The 20,979-nt window shown below is 41.4% G+C and overlaps 1 protein-coding gene across 1 annotated transcript; it reads right to left on the bottom strand.

The window, feature by feature from the left end:
- Positions 1-12,926: 12,926 nt before the first annotated feature.
- On the bottom strand, positions 12,927-14,448 carry dio3a (iodothyronine deiodinase 3a). Its single transcript, XM_024438018.2, has one exon. The coding sequence runs from the start codon at positions 14,235-14,237 to the stop codon at positions 13,452-13,454; it is 786 nt and encodes a 261-aa protein (XP_024293786.1). The 5' UTR covers positions 14,238-14,448; the 3' UTR covers positions 12,927-13,451.
- Between the last annotated feature and the right edge of the window lie 6,531 nt (positions 14,449-20,979).

Below are 20,979 nucleotides of genomic sequence, written 5' to 3'. Positions count from 1 at the left end.
AGAATGTCTGTGGGATAACGTTTTGACAAATCCGTATAGGGGACCCAACCAGAAAGTCCTTAAGGCCTCTGTCCCAGTAACCTTGGACTGTACATCAAAGAAATGTATCACAGGAATCCTGTATAAGGTGCAGTTGTGAAGTCCACTCAGTGTGGCTTTCTAGTACAGAGTGTGGTAGTCAGAAGGATTTAGAAGTGAGGGACAATGCCCTGCCTGTGCAGATGGAGCCAGTACCTGCCAATATGTGAAAGCTGAGAGCCTTCAGGATGTTGGTTGAGGAGTGTCCTCACTCTCTGGCATGTAGTGTCCTCTTGCAGGGTTCACAGGCGTTCGGGTGATCTTGGGTATAATCACAATCCAGGTGAATGCCAAAGGGCTGAGACTGCTGGAGACCCTGAAGAGCCTCTTTCAAACTCCAAGTAAAAGGCACAACAATGGGCTCCTCAACACTTAATGCTGGTTTATACTTGGTCTACTGACCTCTGTTTAAATTCTAATGGTATACAGACTGATTTAAGATTGTTTAAATTAAATGGTCTACAGACTGATTCAAGATTGTTTAAATTGTAAATCATTTTGTTTAAATTCCAATGGTACACAAACTGATTTACAATTTAAACTATCTTAAATCAGTTTGTAGACCATTAGAATTTAAATTGTTTATTGGTGTTAAAAGAGAGCAGGTATGCTATTTGGACCGCAAGGCTGCTAATGTCATGCAGAATGTCGTATTTGTGTTTATACTTTTGGCAATCATTATTTTACAGCTTGGTAATTACTACCTAATAACCAGGTGAATACCTATCAAAAAGCAAACGCATGGTAACTATTCAGTCCCAAACTTAATTACTAGGAACCAAGCAAGTAAGTACTACATACATACTTAATGAAGTCATTGCTAATACCAGATACCTGCTAGTCAACTAATACTCTTTTTAATGTACTTTTTTTTTTTTACCCCTTTTTCGTGATATCCAATTGGTAGTTACATCGCTGCAACTCCCGTATGGACTCGGGAGAGGCGAAGGTCGAGAGCCATGCGTCCTCCAAAACATGACCCCGCCAAGCCGAGCTGCTTTTTGACACACTGCTTGCTTAACCCAGAAGCACCAATGTGTCAGAGGAAACACCTTCCAGCTGGCAACCGAAGTCAGTGTGCATGCGCCCGCCGCCACAAGGAGTCGCTGGAGCATAATGGGATAATGACATCCCAGCCAGCCAAACCCTCCCCTAACAGGGTTGACGCTTGGCTAATTGTGAGCCGCCTCATGGGTCTCCCGGTCGCGGCCGGCTGCAACACACCCGGGATCGAACCCAGATCTGTTGTGACGCCTCTAGCACTGTGACGCAGTGCCTTAGACCGCTGCACCACTCAGGAGGCCCAACTAATACTCTTTAGGATTTAGTTGTATTATTGTGTAGACATCAATAATACATCAAGTACATTTCCTGTAGTCACTAGGTAGACTCTATGTATGTTGTAAAAGGGTCGACAACAACCACAGCTGATGTTGGATGACAATAGTATGTTCATGATGTTGTTGCGACAAGTGTCTACAGGCTGTCAATACTGTATTTAAACAACTTTATATTAAAGGGCACATAAATGGGCTATTCAACACTTACAGTAATAGGTTTCCCAACACTTACCTGGCACAGTGGGCGTAGTGGACTAATTGACACTTACTTGGCACAGTAGGCCTAGTGGACTAATTGACAATTACCTGGCTTGTCAGTAACCAGATCTCAACCCAACTGAACACTTATGGGAGATTCTGGAGTGGTGCCTGAGACATCATTTTACAGCGCCCCAAAACACCAAGTTATGGAATTTCTCATTGAAGAATGGTGTCACATCCCTTCAATTGTAAAATCTATGCCAAGGCACATTGAAGCTGTTCTGGAGGCTCATGGTGGCCCAACAGCCTATTAAGACACTTTATGTTTGCTGTTTCCTTTATTTTGGCAGTTACCTGTAGCCTCCATACTGTCCCCAGTCTTCCTGGTGCTGAGGCTGAACTGGCCAGGAGAAACGGTTCCCTTGACAACTTCCAGCTATACCATGGACTATGTAGCCATGTATTGGAAAACATACATTTTAAGTTGAGGCAAAAAAAAACATTTAGCATGTGTTGAGTATACTCAGTATTACTCAGTTCTTACATAGATGACAGACGTGATTTACCCAGATAAAAATTATTTGCATTATTGGTTTTAGTTCCTTGTTCTGTGGTGATACAAACAAGCCATCCACGTTCCTAGCAACGTCGCTGCCTTGCCTTGTGAATCTGAATGTGCCAGACGAACAAAAAGTTCCAGTTTTTCAAAAGGCCTCATTGTGTTGCATAACAATTGGACTGACACTGGAGGGGGGGCAGCCACTAATGAGACACTAGTTCGGATAGAAGTTGATAGAAGTGGGTGTTGTCCAGAGAAGCTACGTCGGAACTCTCAGAGCCGTGTTTTGCTGTAAGTCTACTAGTATCTCCAGGCTACAGCTTGTCCCGCTGCAGCCTGTCCTTGTGTGCCCCACCTGAGCTGGTCACCTGCCAAGAGAGACAGCCTGTGGGAGGCGAACTTGTCATCTCTTTAGAACACAGGCCTTGGGTAACAAAAATGGCCAGCTGCCATCCAGACAGACAGACAGACAGGCAGCCAGACAGGCATTTCCTCCTGTGATTATCTTAATGCAGTGATAGTGTTCATGATCTGAATTCATCAATTTTGTGTCAGGTTGACTCCATAACAAACTGTGACTCAAGGCAAAGAACGATGTCTATTGTATTTTATGTGGATAGTGATATCTAAACGATCTTTACTTCATTGTCCAGTCCACTCTTCTTCCCTTATAATAACAGAGGACAGCGAATAACAACTTAACCTGGTTGGTTATATCTTGGTCCAAGTTGTCATCTGCAATAATGCCGTGGTTCAATGTGGACAAAGTACTACATGAACTCACAGTGCATACCAGTACATTTCTCGCACTCTCTGAACTCTATGGGGTTTCCTGAGGCTTCCTCTGGACTGGGCTTCAGGCCATATGCGGTTCACCTCTGACCTATCAAACTCACTGCCCCTGACCGACCGCTCCTGGTTAATTGACTTGACTGGATTTTCTGAATTAAATAAAGTGGATCTAACTTAATTGGAAAGCACTTCCAAAATGTTTCAGAACTAAATGGCCCTGCAGAAAAGATCTGATTATCTCGCCATGCAACATTCACATCTGCCAAATCCCACACACAAAGGAAGTTTGTGCATTTTAGAAAAACAAATTAGAACGATTGTAAAGCTATTGGGTTAAACTATTAATCAGATGTGATTTTTATGCTTCAAAGTTTGTCCATCCCAATATTACACTTTCTATACATTACAGAAGACTGAAATATAATAAAACCGCTTGACAAAGAAACACTGGATTTTCGACAACAACAACAACAACAACAACAACAACAACAACAACAACAACAAAACGTTCCACCCATGAGGCCACTAGGATATTTGACTGCAGGAAAAGGGCTCCCCCAGATTTCTTGACACCATTGCAAGTAGTGGCTCCTTGATTTTTAACATGTATGTATACGTAGTTGTAAGCATTTTAGCCACAACTATTGCCAATCAATATATTTTTTTTCTCTGAATTACACAGCATCACAATATTTAGATTTGCAGTCTTATAAAGAATCTCTTAGGCAGATAGCCCAATAGTAAACCTCTACCCTGTATGTCACACATGGTAAAAGGTCAAGCGGTACATCATGGTGATGACCTTTATTTCTGCAGCATGACATCACTACTTAGCAGATATAAGGTCTGAAAAAATGACTGTCGGTGGAATTCATGGAACTGTGTTAGAACATCCACTCAAATGAGAAAAAGTTTAGTCTACCAACGTTTTCACTGACAACAAACTTCTGTGTGATGTAATTTGTGTAATGTCGGCCTGTTGACGTACTTCCAATTACTTTTATATTGACATTGATTGCTTGGCAAAATTGGTCAACCAAATAGCATTTGGAAATACTTAGAAGTCTCTGCCAAGGCAAACTAGTTGAAATCATTTAGGGAATTTCAAGTTGAGGCCTTCATAAACAGGACCAAAGGATGCCTCAAATGTCCTCATCCCTCACCCCCGTGCCTCAAATGTCCTCATCCCTCACCCCCAGGCTTCAAATGTCCCCATCCCTCACCCCCAGGGTTCAAATGTCCCCATCCCTCACCCCGGGTTCAAATGTCCTCATCCCTCACCCCCAGGCTTCAAATGTCCTCATCCCTCATCCCCAGGCTTCAAATGTCCCCATCCCTCACCCCCAGGCTTCAAATGTCCACATCCTTCACCCCTAGGTTTCAAATGTCCTCATCCCTCACCCCCAGGCTTCAAAATTCCCGGCGGCATCAGCCATCCCCCTTGTGTGACCCTAAAAAAATCCATGCCTTGCGGCCAAAGTTGCCGTTATGCCCTTAGGCTAAATATTATAATTCCCTTCTCCCGGCTGCCAATAGACGTGCTCCGAAGCACCTCTCACACACGTAGCTCTCAGATATCTCAATTCTTATTAGCCAATGCCCGTTACTGGATTGGGTCCTTCTCACATGCATTGCAGCTCCGAAGTAGGCTACTAGTGAAGACTGACACATCGGGGACGCAACGGAGCGAATTATCGAATTCCGAGGCGCACATTGAAGATGTTAAAATAACTGTCCACCTTTACTTTTCCTCAGCCAAATAGAGGAGTAACAAACAGCAAAATCACTAGCCTATGTCGATCTCAGTAGAGGCTGGTGGGAGGAGCTATAGGAGGTAATGTAGTACATGGAATTTCCATATGTTTGATGAGTTTGATACCGTTTCATATATTCCATTCCAGCCGTTACAATGAGTCCATCCTCCTATAGCTCCTCCCACTAACCTTCTCTGGTCAATCTACTATCCCCCCATAGTATAACATTTTGCCTACCTATTCTATTGGTCAGCTTGTCATTCTGTGCCATAAAGAAATTCCAAACAGACGCTGGGACAGTTGTGGGACGATAGATCCCAAATTCATACAACCACTCTCCATTAAAAAAAAAGTAAAAGAAATAAGGCTGACACAAGTGGTTTCATGTGACAGATGAATATATCATTTTGAAATTTTGGAAAAATAAGATCTAAAGATGCAACAACTAGCATTGGTTGCTAATATAACTAGGATGGTGTCCATCGCTGGTGGACAATGAAAGAAAGTTCATTTGAAAACTAGTAGAAATATCCTATTGGTTTCAAGGGCATATGAGGAAGTGCTGAGAAAATGATTCCCTCAACATTCCTATGGTCTGAATTTGGCTAGGCTACTTTAAACAAGGTAAGACATGCCTCTTAAAATGAAATATTAACAAATCCAGGTTTTAAACCATTGCGTTTATGGTTAAATAGTTTCAAAATGTTGACTGCCTCCGCTCAGATTACAGACAATGGCCTTCCTGTCCTTTCCTAGCGAACGAACAGTGATTCCAGTATGCCAATAGAATCAAGCTTTTAGATGTTAATATGAATTATCCTACATTATATTTGTCAAACATGACTGGCGTTTAGTCTATATACAGTACCAGTCAAAAGTTTGGAATTTCTATTTATTTTGGACTATTTTCTACATTGTAGAATAATAGTGAAGACATCAAAACTATGACATAACACATATGGAATCATGTAGTAACCCCAAAAAAGTGTTAAACAAATCAAAATATATTTGAGATTCTTCAAAGTAGCCACCCTTTGCCTTGATGACAACTTGGCATTCTTGAATGAGTAGGTGTGTCCAAACGTTTGACTGGCTACATGTTCTGGGTCCTCCATCATGTCAGCATCGGAGTAGACATGAGAGGCTATAGCCAATATGACAGGCTATCCCCTACACTCCGACATGTAGGCTAGTCTTTTATGTACATTTACATACACTTAGGTTTTCTTGTGTTTTTTGGTTTTCAAATCAATTTAAATGGGCTATTCTGGTTAATGGACTTGGTGCCCTGGCAGATGGCCTTGGTACCCTGGCAGATGGCTTTGGTGCCCTGGCAGATGGCCCTGGTAGATTGGGCACCCCTAGAAGGCCAAATAGCCTTGCCCCTAAAATCAAGACGTTCCAGGCCTGCTCATCCCCTACTCCACCAACCCCCACTGACCACTGTCCCCGTTTGATCTGAGCCCCAGAAAAAGGCTACCAAAAAGTACTCATGGAAGCCTTCCCCCTTCCCCCCCACTCCTCTTCTCTGAACTCTGTGGTCCATACATGAAGCTCTGTGCACCAGATGCATGAGTTCTGACCGGTTGGCCACGCCTTCCCTCCGGGGTTCAGCCCACTACGTCCCCAACAGGAGTACGCTAAAGTCACAGAGCCTCAGCTCACACTGGCTGTTGTTCAGCTGGTTCTGAGGAAAAGCCATCCATCAGCCAGCCATCCATTCAGACAGGGGAATCCCTCTCTTCTCCTCCTCTCAGCCTGTGCAACTTCCAGTCCATGCAGCTCCAAATGTTTGTCTGGTTGCTGGTGCTTGCCATGTGGACAGTGGTAGTGGTGATATTCTTGTGGAGCCAGCACATTGAAGACTCAGAGAGAGGGCCTGTAGGGGGAGGTATTGCTCTACTGGAAAGAGAGGTAGAGAGAGCCAGGGAGGGAGGGGGAGGAGGGAAGCGAGGGAGGGAGGATATGACTGAGGAGTAGAGTGCAGTTGAGGTGAGCGACGGGGAGGCAGGCTTAAGCCCAAGCACAGTAATCTAAGCAGCTGCCGCAGAACAAGTCCGTCACCAAAGCACGTCTTTCTGTCTGACTCTCTCTCTCCCTCCCCATCTCTCTCTCTCTCTCTCTCTCCCTCCCCATCTCTCTCTCTCTCTCTCTCTCTGTCACGGTCGCTCACGATGATTGGGGATTTTCAGTCTCCCCGTTTGACATAAGCAAATTTTATTTCACCTGAGAATACATTTTATGATATGAGCAAAATGAACAGTAAGCTGTTTAGTTTTTGTTTTGTTATTTCTGTTTTTCCATGGAAAGGAGGGTTGGTCCCGATACCTTGTTGTGTTGGACAGACTTAACAAGATTTGTCTGAACACTTCTGTCTGATTGTTGTGTTTAAAATCCACCATGTAGCCAGAACCTTCTTGCTGTTTGTCCTGTAGGCATCAAAGTCATGCCACAAATTATACAAGTCTCACAGAGTTATCAGAGACTGAGTTCTACGGTGAACAAAATAAATGCTCAACAGTGTGTTCAAATACAGTTATAGCAATGGAATTAATAACAACTAACAAGCATCTTGATTTGTCAGAATAAGACAGACTTTTAAAAACAGATAAACGACAGACCCACAAAGCTAAACACAACTTGGTTGAGACGGAAGGGAATCAGATTATGGGAACATTTGGCATCAAAAGGGAAGTCATCTGTACAATCATTATCAAAGTGCGTTCCAATTGTTGTTTCCAGAAAAAAAAAGGTTGTTTATTAATGCGTCACTCCCAATGACGCCAATGGGTCGTGGCTTAGCCTTGATGCTAATTCTCATTTCAAAACCACGTCATGGGAATAATGTTTTTTCCAATATTGAACTGAGTTCCCTGACAACTGTCACTGCAAGCAAGTGGCAACGCAGAATGTTCTAATTCAACAACTACGCACGAACCACATAGTGCCCAAGTATCTCCCAGATGGCATTTTCCGTAACAACTGAACATACTGGGACATTATCCCACTCTGAAATGAAAGGTTATACATGCATTTTATGCCAGAAGTATTGATTTAAAACGGGACAAACATAAATTCCAAATGAGTACAGATATCAACTGATTTCCAGTATACTGTGCATTGTGTCCCTTTTTTCCCCAACATACTTGCCAATGTCAATCAATGCATTATTTGGATGGTTTCAATAAGGGTTTCGTTTTCAGTTCTACATGAGCCATTGCCATTTGAGTTAACCAAAGCTAATGTTTTAGGACATTACCTCAACGTTACACAAACATATTAGTCAATAAAACAAAATGATTAGATACATGAAACAAACCCTGTTTTAAATACATACATTAGGCACATTCTAATCATTTGTAAACACAAAGCAAACAGTTGGGGGCATCGCAATACTCATCTCGTCTCCTTTTCCTACATTTGCACAGATGTGAAGTAACTTGACTGGGGTGAGAGCTAATTTCTGGTGAGATCCATTACGTTATTTTCTACGTTGTATTCTCGGAACCATGCAGATGAAGGAAACGAGACAAGGAGCAGACGAAGGAGAGGAGACGAGGAGCAGACAAAGGAGAGGAGGCCAGTTAATAGTATTGGAGATGCACCGAGTAAGTTGATCTGAACCATTGTCCACGACACTAGGTATATGTACACATTTTGGGCCCTGGTGTACAGAACCTAATGCTTATAACGTCGTATCACATTTGGATGGAGCTCACGAAGCGTCATCCACGACACGATGACCTCAAAGATTTGGTCGTTTTTGGATTGGTTGCCTTGGTAACATAAGTGTAGATGACTCTGAGAGAGGAGAGAATGAATCAGATCGTGACTCAGACCAGTCAGATTTAGACTCAGACCAGTCAGATCTAGACTCAGACCAATCAGATTTAGACTCAGACCAATCAGATCTAGATTCAGACCAATCAGATCTAGACACAGACCAATCAGATTTAGACTCAGACCAATCAGATTTAGACTCAGACCAGTCAGATCTAGACTCAGACCAATTAGATCTAGACTCAGACCAGTCAGATCTAGATTCAGACCAATCAGATTTAAAAGATAATCAATGCTTAGTATATTATTAAGCACTACATAGACAGTTATAGAGACATTATTCACTCTCACCTTCACAAATAAGTTTACACCTATAAGCATTTGGCTACATACAAGGCATTACAACACTTTGCATCATAAGGTTGCATGCTGCCAGCTTATAAAACATTATAGATGTTCATGAGCAGGTATTAGTGCATATGTGTTATGTTGCATTATGCATAACTCATAGGGCATTATAAATGTGCTTATTATGCATTATGAAGAGAGTAGTCAAGGAAATGTTACCAATGTATGCAGTATATACATTTACATTAGTATAAAGTAAAAACAGTTCTTTGTTTTACACAGATACTATTTGATTGTATTGATCCTTTATTTAACCAGGCAAGTCAATTAAGAACAAATTCCTATTTACAATGATGGCCGGGCAAGAGGCAAATGGCCTCCTGCGGAGATGGGGGCTGGGTTAAAAAACAAACACAAAAACGACAACAATGGACAAGACAAAATGGACAACACAGACAGGAGACACTGGCAACAGGACAAATACAACAGCAAACAAACAGTGGATGTGTGTGTAAAGTAAAACCTCATGCTTCCTTACGTATGACAACGCAAACTAGTGACAACTACATGTCTCAACAATCTGTTCATGTATTTGTGCTTTGAACTCATCCAGGGACACCGGGTGCTGTAGTTGTTGGTTGGCTTGGAGGCAATTCCAAGACCAGTGGGCTGAGTAATGAAAGAACCTTCTTCCACGCTCTGTTATAACGTTCGGGACTCTTCATTTAAAACAAGATGGAGATCTGTACAGCACGTTGAGATATCAGCTGATGTAAGAAGGGCTATATAAATCAATTTGATTTAATTTGAGCTTGTACAGTTGATCAATTCCCAGCTAGAAGACAGGATGACTAAAATGGCAGTTAGAAATGATAACGTACCAGTGTTTGAGCCTGCGTGTTGCTAGTGATGTCCACTCGACAGCACTGTAGAGATCACAGCGGTGAGTTAGACGTCTCTGGTTGGTGACAAAATGAAGGGCTGCGTGATACACAGACAAGATCCTTCAGTGTAGAGCTTGAGGCTTGCGCATAAATAGTACCACCATAGTCTAACAGAACGGAAAGAACAACGAATCAACTCCTTTCTGGCGGCAGAGAAAAAAAACTGTCTTTGTGACGATAATAAAACCTGGCACAAATGCAAACACACGTTCTCCCAGTAGAAGACATTTGACATTTTATTGTTAACTTGGAAACCTGTTAACTGGTTAAGACTGAAAAAGGCACTGTATTTTATATAATCAGTGACATGCATTGAATTGTGAGTGACAAAGAAATCTGCATATCTGAGTCTAAACTCAATAACCTTCTCAACACTGATAAGGGTGATATTACAAGTATAATTGTATTGATGTTTGGATGATATAATTGGTAGTCTGTTATAAAACATTTGGTTTGTGGAGTTGTTGGTGAGGAGCTGGCAAGGAGAACCCATTCTGTTGTGATTCTCTGTCTAGGTCTTGTCAACCTATGAAAAAACAGTAACCAAGCAACAGGGGGAAAAACTTGTGCAGTGTCAGACTATGCTGTTTGATTTATATGTGATCTTCCAGGCTCACACTAATTGATATCATAGTCGTGAAGAGGGACACGTTTTGTTCTATAAGTGCACTTGTTCGTATGGAGAAAGGAGTCTGTGAGACCTGTATAATGTATCATTGAAAGGACACTTGCACAATGGGATTGGTTTTGGTGGAAATACATTTTGCCAAGGTTTTGCACAAACTCAAAATGAAAGCTCTTGTAGGGACAGAATGGTTTGATTACAGGATATGAGCTTGTCTAGCCAGGGGTGTCTTGTGCTGTGAAAAAAACAGGATCACATTTGGAAAGAATGTGCATGAGTTTGAAGCTGTTGCAGAGACTGTTTTAGCCCAAAGAACTGGATAACACATACATAAACAATGCATTATATTGTCCCTACAGGAGCTCAAACTCTGGTCGCCATGACTGAAGGCAGCAACCATAACCTGTGCGACAAGAAAGTGAAATCTTTGTTACAATATATTATTAATCATTCATAGAGAATTGTATTCACAATACATCTTCTCAGGACATTCTGGTTTGATTACATGATATCTGGTGATTGAACCAGTGTTGTTTTTTTTCTCTCTCAATGATACAAAGCAGAGAAAAGCAGATAGTTTTTTATGAAGTATGAAGGCTGAAACGCTGTGGAACCACCCATGTTGGTCATAACTTCACGACCGCTCAATTATGTTATAAATGCAACATAGTGTAACCACAGCAGTGCAAGTGTTGTTCAAGTGCGGTCAAAATGGCCTATTCTATATGATGGTTCCTCAAGGCAGGAATACACGCACTCTTAGAAAAAAGGGTTCCAAAAAGTTTTCTTTGGCTGTCCCCATAGGAGAACCCTTTTTGGTTCCAGATAGAACCCTTTTTGATTCCAGGTAGAACCCTTTTGGGTTCCATGTTGAATCCTCTCTGGAAAGGGTTTTACATGGAACCCAAAAGGGTTCTACCTGGAACCAAAAGGGTTCTTCAAAGTGTTCTCCTATGGTGACAGCCAAATAACCCTTTTAGGTTCTAGATAGCACCTTTTTTTATCTAAGTGTGGATACTTTTGAGTATTCCTTTTTACACAGAAAGTTTGATCAGACAGAAGCTCTCCTCTCAGTGTTTTATCTAAGTGATCATCTGAATGACTTTTAATGAGAACACGGTCCTCAGAACAGTGAGCCTAATAGGGGTAGTGAAGTCTTTGTGTAACAGTGAAAAAAATGAACTTCTCTTATTATTGTTACTTTGATTTGATATTTGAGAATTTAACCCATAAGGCATGGGCTTTACTTTGATATTTGATATTATTGAACACAGATAATTGAACACTTAGGATGCGTTTACACAGACAGCCCAATTCTGATCTTTTTCCCACTCTCTGGTATTTTGACCAATCACATCAGATATTTTTTTAGAGCTGATCTCTTGGGTCATGAGAACAATTAGTGGAAAGAAAGATCAAAATTGTGGTACTCGTGTAGATGTACCCATAGATTATTGAACACAAAGATTATTAAACACATATAGCTTGGCCTCTACTTTGATTTGATACTGGAGATAATTAAACACGTTTGACCATCAGCTTCAGTGTAAATTTGTTCATATGACATGGGAGCAAACAGCATACTTTTAGAATGAAGTTAAATATTGGATATGCTCTCTCTGATATCAATGAATAGTTTCTGAGAGAGGGAGAGCATGAGCAAGAGAGTAAAGCACAGAATATTGATATTCACTTTGATGCCAATAGTTTGGGTTTCTGACTGAAGTTTATAAAAAAAAAACAGCATGCACAGGTTACTGTACACTGAATGTACAAAACATTATGAACACCTGGTCTTTCCATGACATAGACTAACAAGGTGAAAACAGGTGAAAGCTATGATCCCTTTTTAATGTCACTTGTTAAAACCATTTCAAATCAGTGTAGACAAACGGGAGGAGACAGGTTAAAGACTTGGCTTGTGTACGTGTGCCATTCAGAGTGTGAATGGAAAAGACAAAAGATTGACGTGCCTTTGAACAGGGTACGGTAGTACGTGCCAGGCGCACCGGTTTGTGTCAAGAGCAGCAAGGCTGCTTGGTTTTTAACGTTCAACAGTTTCCCGTGTGTTTCCCGTGTCCACCACCCAAAGGACAACCAACTTACTTGACAACTGTGGAAAGCATTCGAGTCAACATGGGCCAGCATCCCTGTGGAACGCTTTCGACACCCTCTAGAGTCCATGCCCCGTCGAATTGAAGCTGTTCTGAGGGAAAAACAACTCAATATTAGGAAGGTGTTCTTAATGGTTGTATCAAAGAAATGTGTGGTTTACCCAGTAACCGCGTTTTCCACAGTCTATTGCGCACAAGGGAGGAAGCCTGTTGCTAGAGGCTATAGGCTATCTACTCAGTAATTACCTTACCATAATTTTAAATGTGACTCTAGTTAACAAAAGTTATTCCATGCAGATAAAGCATGCTAAATGAATACCCTACACATCATCCTAAATGAATTCACCTTCAGCAATGAGCGAAATGTTTTACATTGTTATTTTCCAGAGTATAGAATAAGACATTTTATTATAAAAGTATCTCCATAAAAAGTTAACCATATTTACAAAACCAAAAATACAAGTAAAAAGATATTGCACACAATCATTATCATCAGCATTAAAACATCAGTATCGGTTTTCTGGTGAGGTACCTTTTAAAAACAGAACTTCACAAAAATACTGGCAATAAATTGGTCATGGCAAACCCTACTTTACTCACACTTTCCACACAAACATTCGCATAAAGAGAACATGACAAATATGGGAACACATAACAAATAAACCCTTGCAGGCGATCGTCTATAGACGTAATATGTTGAGATGTCCACGGTCAAAATAATAACTAGAACTAAAACAGGCAATTCTGCAACCTTTGGGATAGTCCTACACATACATCACTAGTAAACAACACAAGTGAAAATGCTTGTGTGTCCCTGTGACACGTTATTGGAGCCGCAACTCTTGAAAAGTTGCAGTGTATGAAATGTGTAGAGACATAACTTATTTAATGGTGACGCCTAACATGTTATAAAACTCTAGACATGAATAACGACATTTCTTGAATTTCCAACACTTTGTCTGTATTGATCTAGCCAGTCTCTCAGCTCAGAGATGCGGTATCCCTCCGGACCTCTACCTCCTTGGTAGACAATCTTTCCGTCTTGAAGTATGTAAAGTCTATCGAAATATGCTCCATATGCGGCGTTGGACGAGTTATCCATGCTGTCTGCGACAACAAGGCACCCAGGGACCTCACGGTTCATTATTTGAGCGGCACTGAGTCTGTCCTCGAGACAGCGGTGTTTGGGAATTTGGTAGGGAGCGTCAGAGCTCATCCATCCGTCCGACGGGTGCGCTTCCTCTATGTACACAACGACAGAGTCTGAGATATCAGCGTATTGCTGCACAACACGCTGGAACGCCTTCAAGCGTGTCATGAACGGTGGTCAGGTGCAGCTGCCAAAGTTTAGAATGAGCGGTCTCTTCTCTTTGGCATAGTCAAGAATCCGGTTGCATCTCTGGTCGCGGAGCTGCACAACTTCAGTGTTGGGCGCTACATATCCAAGGTGCGCCGATTTTAAGAAGTCCAGTTTATGGCCATGCCAAACGGCTTTGATTGACTCCCAGCTGAACATTCGATTAGACTCGGAAATACATACTGGGGGGTCGACAATATTTCCTTCTTGTTCCTTCATTTTGGGGAAGACCCTCTTTCTTACGCAATGAAAATCGAGAAACCACAGCATTATCGCTGCCAAGAAGAAGCGAGGCAGTAAAATAAGACAGACAATTGCATTTTTCATAGCCTTGACTGTATTCATGCCGACTAATAATCGCAGACCGGCTAATATCTTTAGGCTATAGCTTCTAAAACTTCAGACAGACCGCGTTACTCTTGCGCTACGATCCTTTGCTAAAGTTGCGCTCTACTTGTAACTTCCCTTTTTATAGCAACAGCCAGTGGATTTGAATGAAAAACACCCCGCCTCCAAACCGTGGCCGACTCCTCACATGGCGGGGATTACCTTCTATTAATTTAGGCTACTGATAATGGGAGAGGCAGAGAGCGAGATGTGTGTGTGTGTGTGTGTGTGTGTGTGTGTGTGTGTGAGGAAGAAAACGAGATGGCTGTGTGCGACAGAGATTGAATTCTGCTTCCTCCTCATAAGTAGCCTAAATGCCTGTCTTTCTCGTCCAATACACCTAACCGTGTATTGCACATGCAAGGATTGACCAAAACGTCATCTGTTTTTCCATAACATCACAAGCCAATTCCTTCCGATACCCAGCGTCAGGTGTATGTTGCCTGGTGGAGCTTTCAGCTTTGCACAATATAAAACCACCCCACGACGCTGGTGTTTGACTGTAATTGCTTTAACTGAGTCTGCTTATACATTTTATTATCAATCATTGGATAAGAGAGGGGTCAAATGCTCTAGTATACTTCATTCATTGGATAAGAGAGGGGTCAAGTATACTTCATTCAAATAAACGACACTTGACAATATTTATTCATAGCCTGAACAAGAGAACTTTATTTTAAATGTTCCATAACACATAGCCAAAACACCTCTTCAGGTTTCAAGATGTCTATTATGTATAATTGGGTAACATTTCGTTTTAAAGTGTTGTAGCGCACAATAACGGAATAAACTATGAAAAAAAACGGTGACACAAGCTTGTCTGAAAATCCTAATAGAACAACGATTCACAATTTTGATTTAGTAGACTACATTGTAATTGCTAAACATTGTGTAACTATTCGTTTAGAGTTCACACCGACCCGTGTTAAAGATTATTAATGAATGGGGAGGAAAAGGCCACGGATTATTTTTTGTTTCAATTAATTATGACAAAGTGAGTTTAATAACGATATGAATTAGAAAATGACATCCACCACATTGCAGTTAACCATCAAACTCCTGTAGGTGCGTAATTACGCACAAGGCACTCATCGACACTCTCCCACTAAATTACAATAGGCATACAAATAATATACATAATCAATCTGCAAATGTTAGTGCAAACAGCTAGGCTATAAACGCAACATGTAAAGTGTTGGTCACATGTTTAGTGAGCTAAAATGAAAGATCCCAGACATTTTCCATACACACAAGAAGCTTATTTCTTTAAAATGTTGTGCACAAATTTGTTTACATTCCTATTAGTGAGCATTTCTCCTTTGCCAAGATAATCCACCCACCTGACAGGTGTGGCATATCAAGACGCTGATTAAGCAGCATAATCATTACACAGGTACACCTTGTGTTGGGGACAATAAAAGGCCACTCCAAAATGTGCAGTTCTGTCACACAGCACAATGCCACATTTGTCTCAAGTTTTGAGGGAGCGTGTAATTGGCATGCTGACTGCAGCAATATCCACCAGACCTGTTACCAGATTTCTCTACCATAAATCACCTCCAACGTCATTTTAGAGAATTTAGCGGTACCTCCAATTGCCTCACAACCGCAGACCACGTTTAACCACGCCAGCCCAGGACCGTCACATCACACCAGTTCTTCCATGGCCTGCGTACTCACCAGACATGTCACCCATTGAGCATGGTTGTTGTGTTTTGGATCGACGTGTACGACAGCGTGTTCCAGTTCCTGCCAATATCCAGCAATTTAGCACAGCCATTGAAGAGGAGTGGGACAACATTCCACAGGCCACAATCAGCAGCCTGATCAACTATATGCGAAGAAAATGTGTCCTTCCCAGTCATGTGAAATCCATAGATTAGTGCCTAATGAATGTGTTTTAAATTGACTGACGTCCATATATGAACTGTTAAATCTTGAAATTGTTGAATGTTGCGTTTATATTCTTGTTCAGTGTGGCTAGAGAAGACTAACTTTTTCAATGCTAGTTAGGGATACCATAGGCCTAGTTATCACGTTTCACATTGGATTTATTAACTACCAAAAGGTAAGATGTTTGTTATTGATCTGGTGTCGCTCTGCGCACACAGGCTTGCTTGCTAGTTTAAAGGACATTCAAAGTTCCTCCATAGAAACCACTCCTCCTAGGTATAATTTTGTGGACTTAATTCACATAATGCATGTCATAACAAGATGACCAGCAGCTGTAAGCATTCTCCTCAACCCTCTTTCACTCTCTTCCCACCCGCAAAATGTCAGTCACATCTTGCGCCATACTTGTCTGTGCATAGTTTGCCACAACTAGTTTGCCTGCTCTTTCCGCACTGATTGGTGAAGTAATTTAATTAACTAAATGTAAAAAGTGGTTGGTTTCACAGCTTAAAAAAAGGAACAGAAATTAACCTTATAAAACGTTACTTTGTTTTGGTTAGAACTGGTTCTGAACTTTATTTTGCTGGTCCGAACAGTGGAACGGTTTTTGGTTTTGTTCAGAACGAAATGATTAGGATGTCACGCCCTGATCTGTTTCACTTGTCCTTGTGATTGTCTCCACCCCCTCCAGGTGTTGCTTCTTTTCCCCAGTATATTTATCCTTGTGTTTCCTGTCTCTCTGTGCCAGTGTATTTATCCCTGTGTTTCCAGTCTCTATGTGCCAGTGTATTTATCCCTGTGTTTCCAGTCTCTCTGTGCCAGTGTATTTATCCCTGTGTTTCCAGTCTCTATGTGCCAGTGTATTTATCCCTGTGTTTCCAGTCTCTCTGTGCCAGTGTATTTATCCTTGTGTTTCCTGTCTTTCTGTGCCAGTGTATTTATCCCTGTTTCCAGTCTCTCTGTGCCAGTGTATTTATCCTTGTGTTTCCAGTCTCTCTGTGCCAGTGTATTTATCCCTGTGTTTCCTGTCTCTCTGTGCCAGTGTATTTATCCCTGTGTTTCCTGTCTCTCTGTGCCAGTGTATTTATCCCTGTTTCCAGTCTCTCTGTGCCAGTGTATTTATCCTTGTGTTTCCAGTCTCTCTGTGCCAGTGTATTTATCCCTGTGTTTCCTGTCTCTCTGTGCCAGTGTATTTATCCCTGTGTTTCCTGTCTCAGTGCCAGTGTATTTATCCCTGTGTTTCCTATCTCTCTGTGCTAGTCCGTCTTGTATGTTTCCAAGTCAACCAGCAGTTTTCCGTTCTCCTGCTTTTTGCATTCTCCTTTTCCAGTCCTCCCGGCTATGACCCTTGCCTGTTTCTGTACTTTGTACCCGCCTGCCTGACCATTCTGCCTGCCTTGACCTCGAGTCTGACTAACCACACTGTACCTCCTGGACTCTGATCTGGTTTTGACCTTTTTGCCTGTCCACGACCCTTTGGATGAATAAATATTGTAAGACTCCAACCATCTGCCTCCTGTGTCTGCATTTGGGTCTCGCCTTGTGCTTTAATATTAGGAAATCATTTAGGTCCCAACCCCTGCTGAGAAGGTTGCTGTGTTTTGGGTTAGTTCCAACCAATAGCGATTTTAGAATGTAAATCTTGGTTGGGCAAAAAAAAAGAAGAAAAGTGGGATGCATGCCAGCAAAACCTCTACAAAACAAAACATTAAACCGTACATTAATTCCACTGTGATGGTGACAAACGGTGCCCACAAACTGTTAGGGCCTACATAAAGCTGTCCCAACAGCAGTCCCAACATCTTACCACTGCTACACCTGGCTAAAAGCGGAGCCTTATCTGGCAGCAAAACAGTTCTTTCAGCCTCATTTACTGCCTTTAAAAAAACATAGCTGATATGGCTGACTTGCTTAAACAAATGCGGTTTCTAATGACAATTGAGATGTACAAACTATGGCATAAGGGGATGACAAGCAGATAAGAGGCAATCCGTCATTTTGATTGAGACATTAATGAGCCAGCTCGGACGAACATACAGTAGTCAATAACTATTTGTTTAGCACTTTTGAAATGTACAGCGACAGAATTCAGAACATGGGCCGTTCTTACAGTGTTCTCCCTGTACACCAAGTCAGAACTGTAGGATAAATAAAAAGGGCATATAAGCAGACAATGAAAGCTCTTACAATATTTGATGATTACACTTCTCTAAAACAGGATATAGGCTACATGTACACCACCAAGTCAGAACAGTAGGCGAAATTAAGAAGGCTAAATAGACCAAATTATTAGGGTGAGGCACATGGGCTACTAACATCTTACTACACAACATACACCTATTATTACTTTCTTAGCTACAGTATACATACATATCTCCCTGGCATATTACAACATTTATGCAGCAGCATACAATACATTTTGACTTACATTATTGTGCAGTGCTCACTTGAACAGGAAGGTGGCGCGGCGTTCCTTTGAGGACAAATTTGTTATCGAAGTCTGGCATTCTCTGGATTTATGGTGCTTTCAAAACAGCTGGGAACTCAGAAAAAACAAGGTTGAATCATGATGACGTCATTGATCTTCAGGTCTGAGCTCTAGAAAGAGGCCGGATTTACAAATCCGAGTTGGATGACCGTTCAAAACATATTTTCCCAGTCAGAGCTTGTTTATTCCAGACTTCCCAGTTGTCTTGAACTCACTGAAGTCAGGTTCTCTCAGTTCTGAGTTAACAGTTGTTTTGAGCATGGCATATTATGCTTCATTGACAGCATGGCCAATGTTTAATGTTTATAATTTTAAACTTGGAAAAGAGCCCTTTAATCCCAGATTTGGGACAACACAGCCACCCCACTGAATAGCAGGCTAGTGATTGCTTTCCAATGCTTGCAGCACTGTCACTGATTCCTTCCAAACCAGTCATTGTTGAATTTGCGATTTCCAATTTGTTGTGTTATGTTTATGTCCAATGGCCGATGAGTACCGATACGTTTTTTCTATAATTTCTCTTCATATGACAAGGATTAAAAAGGATTTTCCAGTATGTTGTCAACTTGATTCATGATGACTGCTAGCTAAGATTTTGAAAGTATGATGTTGACATGATCAGTCCAATCAGAGCTACTGTACATATAACGTGATTTGACACCATTTTATCTGTGGCCAATGACTTTGAGCCTTCTTGGATGGGCACTTCTAATGTAACTCTATGGCAGCATCCAAGGAGGTAGAATTTCTTTTGCTCTTCCACAAGCTTCCCACAATAAGTTGGGTGAATTTTGGCCCATTCCTCCTGACAGAGCTGGTGTAACTGAGTCAGGTTTGTAGGCCTCCTTGCTCGCACACGCTTTTTCAGTTCTGCCCACACATTTTCTATAGGATTGAGGTCAGGGCTTTGTGATGGCCACTCAAATACCTTGACTTTGTTGTCCTTAAGCCATTTTGCCACAGCTTTGGAAGTATGCTTGGGGTCATTGTCTGTTTGGAAGACCCATTTGCGACCAAGCTTTAACTTCCTGACAGATGTCTTGAGATGTTGCTTCAATATATCCACATCATTTTCCTACCTCATGATGCAATCTATTTTGTGAAGTGCACCAGTCCCTCCTGCAGCAAAGCACCGAAACAACATGATGCTGCCACCCCCGTGCTTCACGGTTGGGATGGTGTTCTTCGGCTTGCAAGCATTGTCCTTTTTACGCCAAACATAACGATGATCATTATGGCCAAACAGTTATTTTTTTGTTTCATCAGACCAGAGGACATTTTTCCAAAAAGCACGAGCTTTGTTCCCATGTGCAGTTGCAAACCGTAGTCTGGCATTTTTATGGCGTTTTTGGAGTGGTATGAAGGCTACATGGTCCCATGGTGTTTATACTTGTATATTTTTTGTACAGATGAACATGGTACCTTCAGGCGTTTGGAAATTGCTCCCAAGGATGAACTAGACTTGTGGAGGTCTACAATGGGAGGTCTTGACTGATTTATTTTGATTTTCCCATGATATCAAGCAAAGAGGCACTGAGTTTGAAGGTAGGCCTTGAAATACATCCACAGGTACACCTCCAATTGACTCAAATTATGTCAATTAGCCTATCATAAGCTTCTAAAGCCAGGACATCATTTTCTGGAATTTTCCAAGCTGTTTATAGGCACAGTCAACTTAGTGTATGTAAACTTCTGACCCACTGGAATTATGATACAATGAATTAATCTGTCTGTAAACAATTGTTGGAAAAATGACTTGTGTCATGCACTGTCGTTCTGCCCCTGAACAGGCAGTTAACCCACTGTTCCTATGCCGTCATTGAAAATAAAAAATTTGTTCTTAACTGACTTGCCTACTTAAATAAAGGTAAAAAATAATAAAAAAAATATTTAAAAAAGTAGACGTCCTTGCAACTTGCAATAACTACAGTTTGTTAACAAGAAATTTGTGGAGTGGTTGAAAAACGAGTTAATGACTCCAACCTAAGTGTACGTAAACTTCCGACTTCAACTGTGTAAATTTTTTTTAACATTGTTTGCAAACTGATGTGACACGTAATAATGCCAAAATAACATTCAAAACAGACAAGCTCCCCCAATATATATATTTTTTATTTACATTTCTTGCCAAAACATGTGAGGTTCGAAATGACGGGGCGCCACAACATTCTTTCGATACAATGGATCTTGAATTTTCACGTATTAAAATATCACACAAATCCCTAAAAAAATAAGTGAGAGGTATTTATGCACTCTTAGCGCATATAGATAGGATTCGACCCAACAAGGCCCTATGTTGTCCTTTTTCCTTTAGCACAT

The sequence above is a fragment of the Oncorhynchus tshawytscha genome, linkage group LG11, assembly GCF_018296145.1.
Source record: "Oncorhynchus tshawytscha isolate Ot180627B linkage group LG11, Otsh_v2.0, whole genome shotgun sequence".
NCBI classification, from domain to species: Eukaryota; Metazoa; Chordata; class Actinopteri; order Salmoniformes; family Salmonidae; genus Oncorhynchus; species Oncorhynchus tshawytscha.
The sequence above is the reverse complement of the archived record's forward strand: the minus strand, read 5'-3'. Positions and strand labels throughout refer to the sequence as shown.